Below are 13909 nucleotides of genomic sequence, written 5' to 3' on the forward strand. Positions count from 1 at the left end.
GATTGCAATTTAAATAAGACTGTAACGAGGCACGATATTTGTATGATCAAATTATAGAGTAATCTATGAAATAAACCTATCTGTGCCTTAAAATTTAAGTCAATATTTCTTAAATATGTTATAAAATGAGCCTTCAATTGATTTATACTATAACACCTTGTATCAGTTTATTAACAAAGATAACTTGCACATACATTATTTTGTGTTTTTTATACGAGTCATATGTATAAAATTCGTTCCAGTTTTTGATTTATTTACATATTTTTCGCATAATAAAAGTTGTTATTTAATACTTTTGCATATTTTATTCCAATATCATTATTCTCCTTCATAATTTAAACAGTAAACTTTACAAACTTCAACACGCATGGGATTAGGTGAGTAATGAGTATTTTCAATGAGAATTTCCCTTTTCCCCGTCACAATGAATTAGAAAATTACGGTTACAATACACCCATTGTCATTATGTATGTGTACGCCACACCACACCAATAAAGTTCCCGCGATCACATATCCCATATGCTGAGACTATATTCTCAAATATACGTATTGTGTGTGGGCGAATTAAAAAAAGTCAGTGCCTATGTTTTCATTTTACCTGCGAGGTTCGCCGGTGGCGGTTAGGCAGCTGTCGGCTGCGCTCTCGCAAGCCACAATGGTCCGTACTGCGCCACGATAAGGCCTATCAGAGGAGAACAGATATGTTGGTTTCCAGTACCAGTTTAACAAAGCCAACTTGAAAGAAGAGCGGGCAGGCCCCATTCAGTCAGCGAGCGTGCAGCGGCCCGCCACTACGTACCGGCGCGGTATTTCCTCCACACTCGAACATAACTATCACACAAGTTTATTTTCATTCGAGTAACGGGACGTTTCATTAGCATCATCGAAACACAATCAAGATTCTTTATGTAACAAGCTGCTCATCGCTTTGTTTTGGTGTTACGTGGTTCGATTCCTAATTGGTGAGTTAACTTTGAATATTTTGTTGGTATTACGAGTTAATTATAGTTCTGATGGATTCTAGTTGCTACAGGTACGTCCAGCTGTAATTAAGTACGTAGGCAACATTTTGATTCTTTAATTAACTTCGGCCGGTTTATCTCGGTGCACGCAAGATGCATCATAACATTCATTACCAAACTTGGGTACCTACATACAGTTATTTCAATCTAATGATGATGATGATGGTACCTATACCTACCATAAGTTAGGGACGGGGATAGGATTGTTTTTGTTTAATGTTTTACTGTATGTTCATCCTACGATCGCTGAGCAGCGGCGGCGGCGGCGGCGGCGGCGGCGGTGACCCGGAGTGTACTGTATACGGCGCACGCTTTCTAATTTACTATGACGAATTTTCGCAACCAATACGTTGTTTGACACGCTTGATATAAACAAAAAATAATACCTTTATATGGAAAGATTATGACTCTACGTCACTATTAAATAAAAAAATACGGTAAGTATTTTAAAAAAAACATATCAATATATTTAAGTATACAAGTTACCTACCTAGAAGCTATGAAAGAAAATGCTATGCCAATCCAATTTAAATCATCATCATCATCACGGTCTCCTTCCAATCAAGGAAGGGATTTAGGCCTTTTTTGTCCAATGGATTGGCTTTTTATCCATTCTAAATAAAACATTAGAAATAATCTCAGTTGCCTATCATGTTACCCTAACATTCAAGAAGATTATGATTACGGATACTAGAGTAATGGTATTTCCACCAGAGATAGAATATGCAGCTATGCTAGGATGATATGAAAGAAACCCGATCCCAACATTGCTATATGCTATGTAAAAATAAAAATATAAGTAAAAATTGTAATAGATATAAGCATAAAGTTGAAAATATGCTCGAGGAGTTTCTTTCGCCATTTCTTTCCTCCTCAATGACGGGGCCTTTGTGAAATGGTGGTGGATGACTATCGACAAATAATTGTAAAATTTTACGTCGATTAAACCATTTGACTTTGACTTTTATGTGGACCAATGAATATGATTGGAATTTATAAAACGCATCTATAGCAATTTAGCAAAGCACATCTCTGGTGGATAAGCACTCGAAACCTCTATAAACGTGATATGACGTAGCCCATAAAGCTTTGATGAGGTATTCTATGAGGAGGTAATTTCTCCCTAACGCTATTCATGTACCAACTTAATTATGGAATTATTTCGACAAAATCTCCCATGTTTTCCACAAGTCGAAGCTTTTAAGTACATAATAATATCAACAAGTATGTTGAACTCATTTAATAGCCTAGCCTAGCCTAGGTTCATATATCTATGAAGTCCTACTTAGGTTAGGATTATTTTTCTTTTGTTTCCAATATTATAACTTTTGGACAGTTATTTTAAAGAAATAAACAAAGAACACAGCGGTGACGGTTTGCAGACTAGTTGGTATTCCGTAACGACGGTCAGCGGCACTCAACGTACGCTCTTATGCAAAAGTTGCGTATAAGCAAGGCCTTATTTGTATTTGTACCAGTATAAGTAAGGTTGATTAAGAGGTAATGTTACAAACTTGAAGTTTAGGCACTTTTTTCTATTCCTGTTTTCATTTGGTCACTTTAAAATCGTCTAAAATTATTATTAATCAAGTTTAAATTTGACTCTTCATGGCTACCATGATAGTACTACGCTAGCCTTTAGGTCTCAGCTAAGACATACTTAAGAAGATTTCAGATTCAATAATAATTATAATATTTTCAATTTACTTATATTTGTCGCAATACAGATAATTTCTAATAAGACAAACGCTGATAGTTGCACAGCAGTTGGGAAAACACTCCAGCGAAATTGTTGGTAAATACTGATCGTGTGCAGTCCCCTGAGTCACGGCTCCAGTATCCGCACCGCGAGGCCGGCGCAGAGGTCGCCAGCCATTGTTGCGACAACCGGAATTTCCAACTCAAACGCCACATTTCCATCCGTTACATATCCATTATAAATGGTGCAGATCGGAACGATTTGTTTCAATGTTAGGGTGCCTTTGAAGTTAAGATTTTCTTGCGCAAAAATTGAAGTAGGTAGGTAAAATTGTGTGCTTTATTTGTTGTTATGAATCCCACGCGTGACGTCATTCAGAACAACAATGAGCGATCAGTCGCCCGACGCGTTGCACAACCGGCTGATGACGAGGTGTCAGCTTTCTCCACAACACTCGAGCTCATATTTATTTAACGTTCAGTTAGTAATGTGTGCAGTGGCTGGAATTCCCTCGCGATCATCCGCGATGACTCGTATGAACAATTTAAATGTGTAATGCTCAAATAAGGGACTATTTTCTTATCGCTAATGTGTTTGTAAATGTTTCTAATGCAAGGTCGACATGGTTTCCTTCCTAGCGACATGGAGGGGGCATTACCAAGATTGATTTATGATAAACGGAGTCCTTTGTTCAATTGGTAGCCCTGCGAGCGTAATGCTTAGCTAATCAGGTATCACTGGATCTATTACTACACTGCTTTGCAACTGTAATTAACGAGATTAGATGTCGGTCAGCTATTACTTTTAACTAATTAATTTATGCAAATTTGCTATCAATGTAGTGAATTGCACTTAGTAAGTAACTTATGCAAATATCGATCCTAATTATGTTGTAGGTACTATTTCCAATCGGTGTGTTATTAATATATGCCAATCTTATACATATAAATAACTAGTTAGAATAATAGCAACCAACATAAAAGGTTAGGTATTCAGCATCCTCATCCTAAAATGTACAGCTCATTACGGGTTCCCTGCATGGAGCGGCCATCTTGAATCCAGGTCACCCGTCTGAGGCTCTGTCCGCGACGCTCATTGACGTATTGAGGTTTAGGACGAGGTCAGCGGAGCCAAAACAGATAAGCCAGACAAAATGAAGCATGATCGATCACGAGCGTAGCGGTCACCCACTGTTAGACGTGTCCACTGAGAAGAGAAAGCGATGTGCAGACTACTGGCCCAGCTTCGTAGTCATCTATAGTACCTATACCTATACCTACGTCTACTCTGAGCTTACTCATTTTCGCAAAGCATTTTATACCGTTGAAGACCTTACAATAATGACGGCCTTATGGCCGTAGAATATCGACGATCGTGCGCAACACTTGTAAAATTATTTGGCAGGAATTATCATTGGTAATTAACACCGTGGATAATGCCATCCCAATATACCTACCTACCTACCTGTAGGTTGTAGGATATTATGAAAACACTCAACAGTCTCAACACTGACACAATTTTGTTATTTCCTCATTTAAATACATCCTTGTATGTTAACTTAGATCTGTAAACATGTGTACAGAATGGCATAAACTAATGACCCTGCCACATAACAGTTCGTAATACACGTAATACTGACGACAACTACAATAATTATCCTCCTACATGCTATCCTCCTAATTTACAAGCAATGTCAATGTACCTACATAAACTTAGATATCTATGTGCATAGTACATACCTACTGTGTGGTATGATTTGAATCTATCTCTACATTTGAACAAATAACAATGTCCCTACACACTTTTTTTAAGTACCTGGAATGTAGTTGAACAGTTGTATCATAACGTTTTTTAGTAAGTTTACTTAACCAAACACATCTTAATTTCGATTTGGTCTTGGGCTAGTCGGATCTTCAGTCAAACTCGGCTGAAATCTATTATTTATAGTTATTGCGGCTGATTCTGAAGTCAAATATTACCTGTCCACTCTCCAACATAATATCTCACCACAATACAAACTGCGTACTAGTTTTGAAAACAAATACTTATTTAATAAAAATATATTTGTTTCTTTACAGCATCAAAATGTTAATAGGCGTTCTATCCGCACTGATAATGGCGTCATCAGCCGCCGGGCAGTGTTTCTCCAGCAACGACACTTCAGGCAAGAAGGCGCTACCCGAAGCTCGAACCTCCTTGTACCGAGGACAGCTGGAGTTCACTTTAAACGTGTTCAATGCCATCAATAAGGCTGTACCAGAAGACAACATCTTCTTCTCTCCGTTCTCCGTGTATCAGTCGCTGTTGTTGGCGTACTTCTCCGCTGGAGGCAGCACTGTCGAGTCTTTAAGGGAAGCGTTGGTGATTGATGAGAAGTTGGTGAGTACACTTCAGACACGTCATATAGTGATTACAATATATAGTTGTTTTGGACTATTGCATAGTATAATTATTGGTCCTTGTTAAACGCTCGTGAGCATTTATGATGTGAAGTTGGGAGTTCCTAACAAGGAAAGATGTTCAGAAAGTATTATCATCACTCATTTTACGAATGACAGTTTTAAATAGCTATTTGTTCGATTGAACATGATTATTAACTCGGTCATTATATAGTTAACAAACCCAAAAAAACCCCAAGGATACCGACTAAAGTGGATAATCTACTTTACTACTTACTTTTGATTTACTAACCCACCACATCCTCTACATTCCAGGACAAGGCAAGCCTGATGTCGGCCTACAAGTCGGACAAGTGGTCGCGAGCCAACAACAACAACAGCGACAGCTACGAGTTCTCCAGTGCCAACAAGCTGTTCGTGGAGGATTCACTGGACTTGGCGCCGTGTACCAAAGAGTTCTTTAATGAAGAGATGGAGCCACTGGTAAGGAACTTTGTGTTGTAGGGGATAGAAGTAAAAAATTATAGTATAAAATTCACAACAGCGACCTACGATATCGCGAGCGCTGATTACCTGTTCGTGGAGGAGTCGCTGGAAATAGCGCCGTGCGCCAGGGACTTCTTTAATGATGAGTTGGAGTGGCTGGTGAGAACCTTTGTGATTTAAACTGTAGAGGGGGATGGGGTCAAGAATTGGTGGCAGTATAAATATTATACATCAAAATAGCTTCAAAACTTTACATCTCACAAGCTATTTGAGAAAGGTTCTTCATTTTTTAGAATAAGGTTGACCAGAAAAGATAAGTGCATTAAAAAAGCAGCAAACGCAGTTCATAAAATATTGAAACAAAAAAAGACTTGAAACGTGGTTGCTCTATACAAAAGAATTAAACGGGTGACTGTGAAAAAGAAAGTTCTTGACAAATGTCTGCATCTGTCACACATTTTAATAAACGTTTCTATTATTTACCACCTTCTTGAGTATCCTAGAAAATTTAAGGTTTATTACATTACGAAATTAATATCTTTGTTTTTACTTACCTGCAATTTCAATATTATTCCAGGATTTCCAAAACGCACCGACGGAAGCCCGCGAGCACATCAACCAATGGGTGGCGAGAGTCACCAAGGACAACATTAAGAGTCTGATTCCCGAGGACGGGATTGGTCAGTCCACCAAGCTGGTGCTGGCCAATGCTGCGTACTTCAAGGGTGTCTGGGCGTCCAAGTTCCCGGCTGAGAGGACCAAGAAGGATGTCTTCTACGTGTCTGAGACCCGTCAAACTTTGGTGCCGTTTATGAAGCAGAAGGGGTCTTTCCATTACAGTAAGTTTTCAGTATTTAAAAATAGTTTTAAGTACTTGACTAGATTATATTAATTTATTTCAATATTCTTATCGCCGACAAGACTATTTGCCACGAAGTTTGTTATTCTGGTAAAAAATTGTCATACGAATTTTGGAATTCGTGAAAAGAAATGACTCTTTATGCTTTTTCAAGTTTGAGATTATTGTTTTTATAACACCTATTATGTATATTATGCGCTTCTTTGCCTATTCCCAGCCGTGAACGAAGACCTCGGCGCGCAGATTCTGGAGCTGCCCTACAAGGGCAACGACATCAGCATGTACATTTTCCTGCCGCCCTACTCCATGAAGGAAGGTCAGTCACAAAGAATTTTCACCTAACACCCTCTATGAGATACCAGGCGGTCTTTATAGAGTTTCACCCACAAAATGCCGACACAAAATGGTTAAATTTTTTTTACCTTTGACAACAACAGTAACGTTTTTAGTTGGTAATATTAGGACGGTGTCATTAAGCTAGCCTTTTCCGATTAGGAGTAATTTTTGCTATGTCACTGGAACTTATTCATTGCTTGCGCGTGTAGTAGTTTAAACCACATCTCTTTACTTCTTTTAGTACGATCTTCGGTAATTACAGTTATTGAAACTGATAGTAGAAGATAATGATAATACTGCAATTATTTATTATCACTGAGGGTATATTGTACATTAGAGCTTGCCATAAATAAAGCTTAGGTATGTAAATTATATGAATACCTTCTTTACCTAATTACTAGCTGTCTGTAAGTAGGTAGGTATATTTATTGTAATTATTTCCGCTGAAGAAACTTACTATGTGTAAAATACTACTATACCTATATTGATTGAGGAACACAGCAATTATATTGTCATCAAGATATGGTAATGTTTGAAAATATCTCAAGTATGAGAGTTATAATTATGATAACACGGCTGGCATATACGAGTACATCAATATAATAGTTATCGTCCAACATAAATATCGGATCACTAACTATGATTGATGAAGGTGCCTGATCAAGCCCCCGGTGGTTGAATATTATCAAAGAACAATCAATCACTTCATTAGTCTTGGATTGAGGCCTATTTCAAGACTAGGAATTCATCCTTTATATTCTGAACCCAAATTCCCTTAATTAAAACAAGTGCAATTAGCCGTGTATCTATCTAACATTGGCAAGTCAAGAGCACCTGCGACCTCTGTAGATAAAACCGTTTACACTGGGGCTGAAAACTAACCTCTTTTATTAACTATTATATTTCTAAAGGACGCGTAGTCCGTAACCTCTACTAAGTAATTTTCCCCTGCCATTCCAGGAGTGACGAACATCATAGCGAACCTGACGCCGGAGCGGCTGGCGGCCGTGGTGGAGGAGTCCTACATGAGCCGCGAGGTGCTCGTCGAGATACCCAAGTTCACCATCGAGAGGGAACTGCCGCTGAGAGGAGTGAGTCAACTTTTCGATCATATTATAATATAATATTAACTGATTTTCAGAGGAAGTCCATAGTAGTGCAATGATCATACATCTAGAGTTAGTTAGCATATACAAGAAATGTATTTATTTATTTAGTGTGTAGTTGCATCCACCGCTGAGATAATGGAGAGAGTCCTACCGATCGGCAAAGACATATAGCAATATTTCATTAATTATCGTCGTATATCTTCTAATCCCTGAAGTGGAAGTGGTCTGGGCATTTAAGTCGAAGAAATTTTGACCGGTGGGGTAAACACGTTCTCGAGCGAAGATTCGAATCCAAATGCGAATTCAGCTTGCTTTTAATTTAACAACCTGAGACTAGAAGCCGATAGCGGCTGGTTGAGGGCGCCCTAGAGTGTTGTGGTGGTCCTTGGGAGAGGCCTATATACAGTAGTAGATTTTATGTTGTCCAACTCTACCTCGAGCTCCTTATTATTATTCGTTGCATATTCGCAGGTGCTAGAGTCTATTGGTGCCGGGGACCTGTTCGACGGGAAGGCGAACTTCTCCTCGCTGACCAGCCAGCGGGACGTCGTGTTCGACGACGCCATCCACAAGGCCAAGATCACACTCGACGAGGAAGGTGCGTTGGACTTTACTGCTAATTTATAGCCTATTGGAGATTATTTGAGAGTGCTGATCGTCCAGTGTTATAATAGATCGCCAATTGCACTCGTACTTACCAATTTATTCCAAATGGCTAGATTTATTCATTTATGCAAATGGTTGGTTCATCTTCATTGGCAAGGTTCAAGCAAAACCTGCACCAGAAATTTCGTAGTTTTTATCTATGACTCCAAAAAAAAATCAGTTCTAAAGTTCCTCTAAACTATTTTTCTAGTGGCCTAATATCTTAATTACGACTTTTCAAAGCTTTAACTTTTAATTCCATGCTTTCAGCAAGTTATTTATGGTACAAATAAGCGATTATCTATTATCTATCTCTTTCAGGCACTACAGCGGCGGCGGCGACGGCGATATTCGGCTTCCGGTCGTCGCGGCCCGTGGAGCCGGCGCGCTTCGTGGCCAACTTCCCCTTCGTCTACATTCTCTATGAACGACCCACCAACTCTGTCTTGTTTATGGGCATTTACCGTGACCCCAAGAAGTAGATGTTATAGTTTAGTTAAGATAATAAGGTAGTAAAGCAATAGTTATTGTATTTATGTTGAAATTTGGAATAAATATTTTATTTTTTTACCTAATTTAATAAATACTGTAGGTATACTGTACGTTTCTTATATAAAACGTAAAAGACCAATACTTACTTCCAAACCGTCCAAACGTTGTTTTCCAAGCCGCACCTAATTCATAAATGAGATCGTTACAATTATTATCAAAAAGTGAATGTTATTTATTCACTTATTCAAACAAACATTCCTTTTTCAATTAGCTAATAAGTTAGGTATTTTTATTTTGTATGTAATAAGATTTCTGAAATACAAATTATACCAAATTTAAATGTATTTTTATATTAGCATTGGAAGTGCAAACGCGAATAATAATTATTTCCACCTTACCACAGACACTGGACTAGATTTGTGGCTCAGTACGTCGTATCGACTACGCAGACCTGCCAACAGGAAGTAACACTGACGGTTTTTACCCTGTAGTCTACAGGCTGCAGATGATTTCAATACATACCTACTCACGCCTACGCTTGTCTCTCAAAGAATGCAATATTGATAGATAATACTTTATTGAACACAAACTTTATGACTAAAACATACGAGTATATCGCTACAACAGAAATTACAAAAGTAAATCCTCATCGACGGTACCATTGGCGGCCCTTTACTGTAAGTATTTCTTCCAGACTATCTCGGAGACAACTATAAAGTATAAATAAAATAACTGACTTACTTCTTACTTCTTCTTCTTCAATCGTGTAAATTCACTAAGCTAACTTCCTCCAGTGTTTTGCTACTACTTACTTACCTACAATGCATGATACAATGCGCGAGCAAATAATTAAACATGAAGAGTTATGAATGTATGGACACCCGTTGAATTCTTTTTTATGAAACAACCGCGATTTAATATTCAACATCTTCTTACCATTTAAGTAACAAACTGCTGCTGGATTGGCTAAGTAAGCGTAGTGATAGGATAAGCATTTCGGATGGTGGATCGGAAGTGGTCAGTTACAAAGTGCCTAAGTCTCACCGAACGCAAATAAGGTACGAGGGTTACTCTACAGCTACACTGACGAAAAACGATCGAACGAGAGCTGTCATGCAATCGGCACGTTTAATACAACTCGTGGTTCGCGCAGCAGCGCTCCCACACTTCGTTTTTCGTCTTATAGAGTGATGCCTAGTTGCTACGACACGAGGTTCCTCTCATTTATCGCACGAGCAAATAAAGATTGTGCTCACGGCAAGTCGGACGAATGATCTGAATGTTGTATATTACGGCACCTGTATCTTTCAAATTTTCCAATCCATTACCCTGATTACCTATTGCAATTTCAATTTTATTGCTATTGAATAGAAAATAATTACAAACAAACCAAATTGCCCATAAACTATTTGTTATCTCTCAATTATCAACAGTTTACAAACTTGCCAATCTATTGCTTTTCTGGACCGTCAAGATTAAACCGCCTTGTAAGGTATGCAAATTGTGTGTTTCTCAGTTGTATTATTTACACTTCCCAATGACATAAACGCCAGGCACTTATGATAAGGGAAAGCCTAGTAATTAAGGAAGCAGGCAGAAGCGCACTTTCAATCTCAGATGCGACAAATAGCTGTGAAATCACCCGATAGGCCGTGCGGGCAACCAGTCGGGCTGGCTCGTTTTGTCAACGAATAATTAGCCATACGCATTCCTGACATATGGCCGGGATGCCGGTACCTACCACATACGTCTTAAGAGGCAGTGTCGTTAAATTTTGTAGTTTACCGACTACCACCATTCATTACCTACGTATCTCACCATGCTAAACATCATGTATGCTTTGACAATTCATAAAAAGCCAGAATTCCAGGATTTTTAGGTAGAGCATGCTGCAATAACAATATTTTATATTGTCTTTTAAACCAAAGGAATAATTTAATTTATTTATTGTCATAAGCAGTGAGATTATTCTTTGGATTAGGTACAATATTTATACTTACCTTTAATAACATTTTAAAAGATCGTGCAGAAGTATTTTTTTTGTTTTTGCAGACAAAATAACATACCCTTAAGCAATAATCATGATTCCTGCGTAATGTGGCATCTCGAGGAAGGTACCTAATTGTACTCATAAAGCATTCCAAGCTAATCGATATGACTTTACACCTCTTAAAACGATTAATTTCCATCCATTAACAGTAAGTTTTGCGATGGAATGTTTAAAGAAAACCCATCTGCTAACTAAAGTTCAGTTCTACATTTCGGTGCAATATAAAAAGCATGGGTAGGTAGGTACTTACATGTATAAATATAGGTATATACGTACCTTAGCTATTGTTTCAAGGGCCCGGGTTCGATTCCTCACTGGAGACGACATTTGTCTTGAATATTGCATGTGGGTGAACATTCGATATCCAAAATGGCACACTGAGGAAAGTGTCAGTAATCAATTAATAACTACGTTTTAGGTTTAATTCAATTACTGATGCTGACACGATCTTTTTGAATAAGCTGGTTAGAGCATTTAATATTTCACCAATTTAAAATAATGGCGCTAGTTTTTTAACAAGTGACATACTTTTTGCGGGTACGAGTAGGTATTAGCGGCAGTAAGTAGATACAATTTTTATTTTGTACACACAATTTGCTAATCGTATCCTGTGTCCGGTTTTAATTTGACCTTGATAGTTGCCTAATGTATTCAACTTGGTTTAAAAAAACTTGGTTCTAATGTCTGTCGGCTAATTGCGTGTTTCTCCTAAATTTATGATGATTGACGGCCCATCAGAGGAGAAAGCCATGCTGGTACAACTAGCTACAACGCTACAAGCCGCACACGCGTGTTCACCTCATCGAGTGATGGCTGCGAGTTGTGACTGCTGGGCAGGGCCGGACCTGGACTTAGACATTGTGATGTCTGTCATCTGAAATGTTTACTCTATCATGGATTTATTATGTAATTTTGATTTCTTACTATAGGTATTTTGATCGGCTTTTTCAACTTAAGCTTTATCCAATGACTCAGCATATTTTACCAAGACGCACAAAAGGAGCCATCACCTTATATCGCGTATCCTGATACCCTGAGTAGTCAGAAACTAACAACAAATCTGGCGAACCCTCTTACCACTGCTGTGATAAACCATAGTCCTAGTGTTTGTAGTCGACAAGCCAAGAAGTAAACTTGAAGGCTAGAGTAGTCGTTTTCGTGAGACGTACATGAGAAGTGGTGGCTTCTCATTCCCTCGCTGCGGCCCTGGTGGCTTCTCCCTCGCCACGCAATGACCACATCCACTTATACGAAGCCAAGGGTCAGAGGCGTAGCCTTTAATTTTAACAGCGTTTTACATTCTCGGAAAAGTTCTACATTTAGCTTAGGGCTTAGTGTGTGGTCTTTACGGACTACCAATTTACAGATAATGTGCGTATTTGCTAACTTCTGCCCTTTATCCTAAACTGTGAAGCTTTCCAGAGTTGGCTGCTCGGGCCAAGCACTAAAGTATGGAATTTATTCCCCATAATTTCGTTCAAACCTGTATTGAGGGCAATACACTTCGTAGTTTATGTGTACCTTAGTCATTTCTGGAATATAAATTAATGGATTTATACTCATACATTTATGAATTTATGAGGTAAATGTTAATAGCGCTTCCGATATAGATGTAGGCATGAAATCAAATTAAGGTGGGGTTATTTCTTATTAGGTAGAGACGAGTAACTTGTAACAAAACAAGTGAACAAAGAGTGGAAAGCGGGTAGGCAAGTAAATCCATCGGAACGGTTGTTGGTGGATAAGATCTTCAATCCACAATAGAACTAATTACCAGCTGTTGTTTGAGGAGCTGGAACAATGAACGAGGAGGATATTTGTGTTTATGTGCGTCCTTTGTTCCGATCATCTCACCTTTATGAAGCCCCGTGCTCGGCGGCCAGGCGTTGTTTGGATAACTCAATAGATTAAACATCTCATTTTTCAAGTCATACTAAAGTTGTTCAGGAAACGTCTCTTTGTTTTGTCTTAAGTCGCTCTTGCGTGATCTCTGCGGCCATACAGATGAATAAATAAGCATATTATATGCCTATTCTCACGACTATCACCTCCAAGGGGTAGTCACAGGCGAGCCACAAGCTTTTCGCAGTATATTTGTAGTCACGTGATAGGTCTCGAGCCGTATTGGGATAAGTAAAATGCACTTTGGGCATCTCGCATCTATGTATAAATATTGTGTAAATATATTATGCTACTTACAAAGTTTTAAAATGGCTCGAACCTATTTTTTTAGGTTATGTAATTTTGTCAAAAGCTCCTCAGCCGAGTAAGGCTTGGCTTGGAGCTTGCTTATGCTTGTTTCCGATGAGTGGAAGTAGACAGTTCAGTGCCACTCAAGTTGACCAGAGTTGTGGTCAAGTTTCCTTTCCGTGTAATCAGTGTAAGTGAATTTCAATTATTTACATAAGCGGTTTATTTACACTTCAATTGAGATATGAAAGTAGGTAAGTATAGCTGCTGGAGGCGTTCCATCTGTATCTACAGTATGCATAAACAAAAGTAGTTATTCAGTAGTGAATTTTACGTAATTAAAGGAGAGAAAAGAAAGGCTGGGAAACGGAAAACTTAGGTTTTCTGTCGCCCATGCGTCTTCCCGACGACGTCAGGAGTTACTGCGGCCGCGAACAATGCCCCGCGGATACATTTTTTAATATTTATTAGGAGATCACAGATCAGATAGTGCTCGCCGCTACATTCTACATTAACAGTTCGTTATGCATACCTTCGTTGAAAGCTTTTTATTATTGTTTTACAACAAACGAACACACGCCAATAAATAACTAACGGGCTCGTTAAATGACACCAGCTAACG

General features: G+C 38.6%; 1 protein-coding gene across 1 annotated transcript; it reads left to right on the plus strand.

Annotated features, from left to right (window-relative positions):
• The first annotated feature begins 743 nt into the window (after positions 1 to 743).
• Positions 744 to 9387, plus strand: LOC105387001 (serine protease inhibitor 88Ea). The gene is made up of 8 exons (XM_038108464.2): positions 744 to 962; positions 4800 to 5100; positions 5436 to 5603; positions 6184 to 6445; positions 6683 to 6781; positions 7762 to 7892; positions 8382 to 8508; positions 8877 to 9387. The coding sequence occupies exons 2-8, from the start codon at positions 4807 to 4809 to the stop codon at positions 9035 to 9037; spliced, it is 1242 nt and encodes a 413-aa protein (XP_037964392.2). The 5' UTR covers positions 744 to 962; positions 4800 to 4806; the 3' UTR covers positions 9038 to 9387.
• The last annotated feature ends 4522 nt before the right edge of the window (positions 9388 to 13909 follow it).

This window comes from Plutella xylostella, chromosome 15 (assembly GCF_932276165.1).
Source record: "Plutella xylostella chromosome 15, ilPluXylo3.1, whole genome shotgun sequence".
Lineage (NCBI taxonomy): Eukaryota > Metazoa > Arthropoda > Insecta > Lepidoptera > Plutellidae > Plutella > Plutella xylostella.

Excerpts from the sequence above, each read along its gene's own strand:
- LOC105387001 (XM_038108464.2), top strand. The coding sequence starts at position 4,807 with ATGTTAATAGGCGTTCTATCCGCACTGATAATGGCGTCATCAGCCGCC. Across the intron at positions 5,101-5,435 it reads TGGTGATTGATGAGAAGTTG|GACAAGGCAAGCCTGATGTC; the intron begins GTGAGTACACTT and ends TCTACATTCCAG. Across the intron at positions 8,509-8,876 it reads GATCACACTCGACGAGGAAG|GCACTACAGCGGCGGCGGCG; the intron begins GTGCGTTGGACT and ends TATCTCTTTCAG.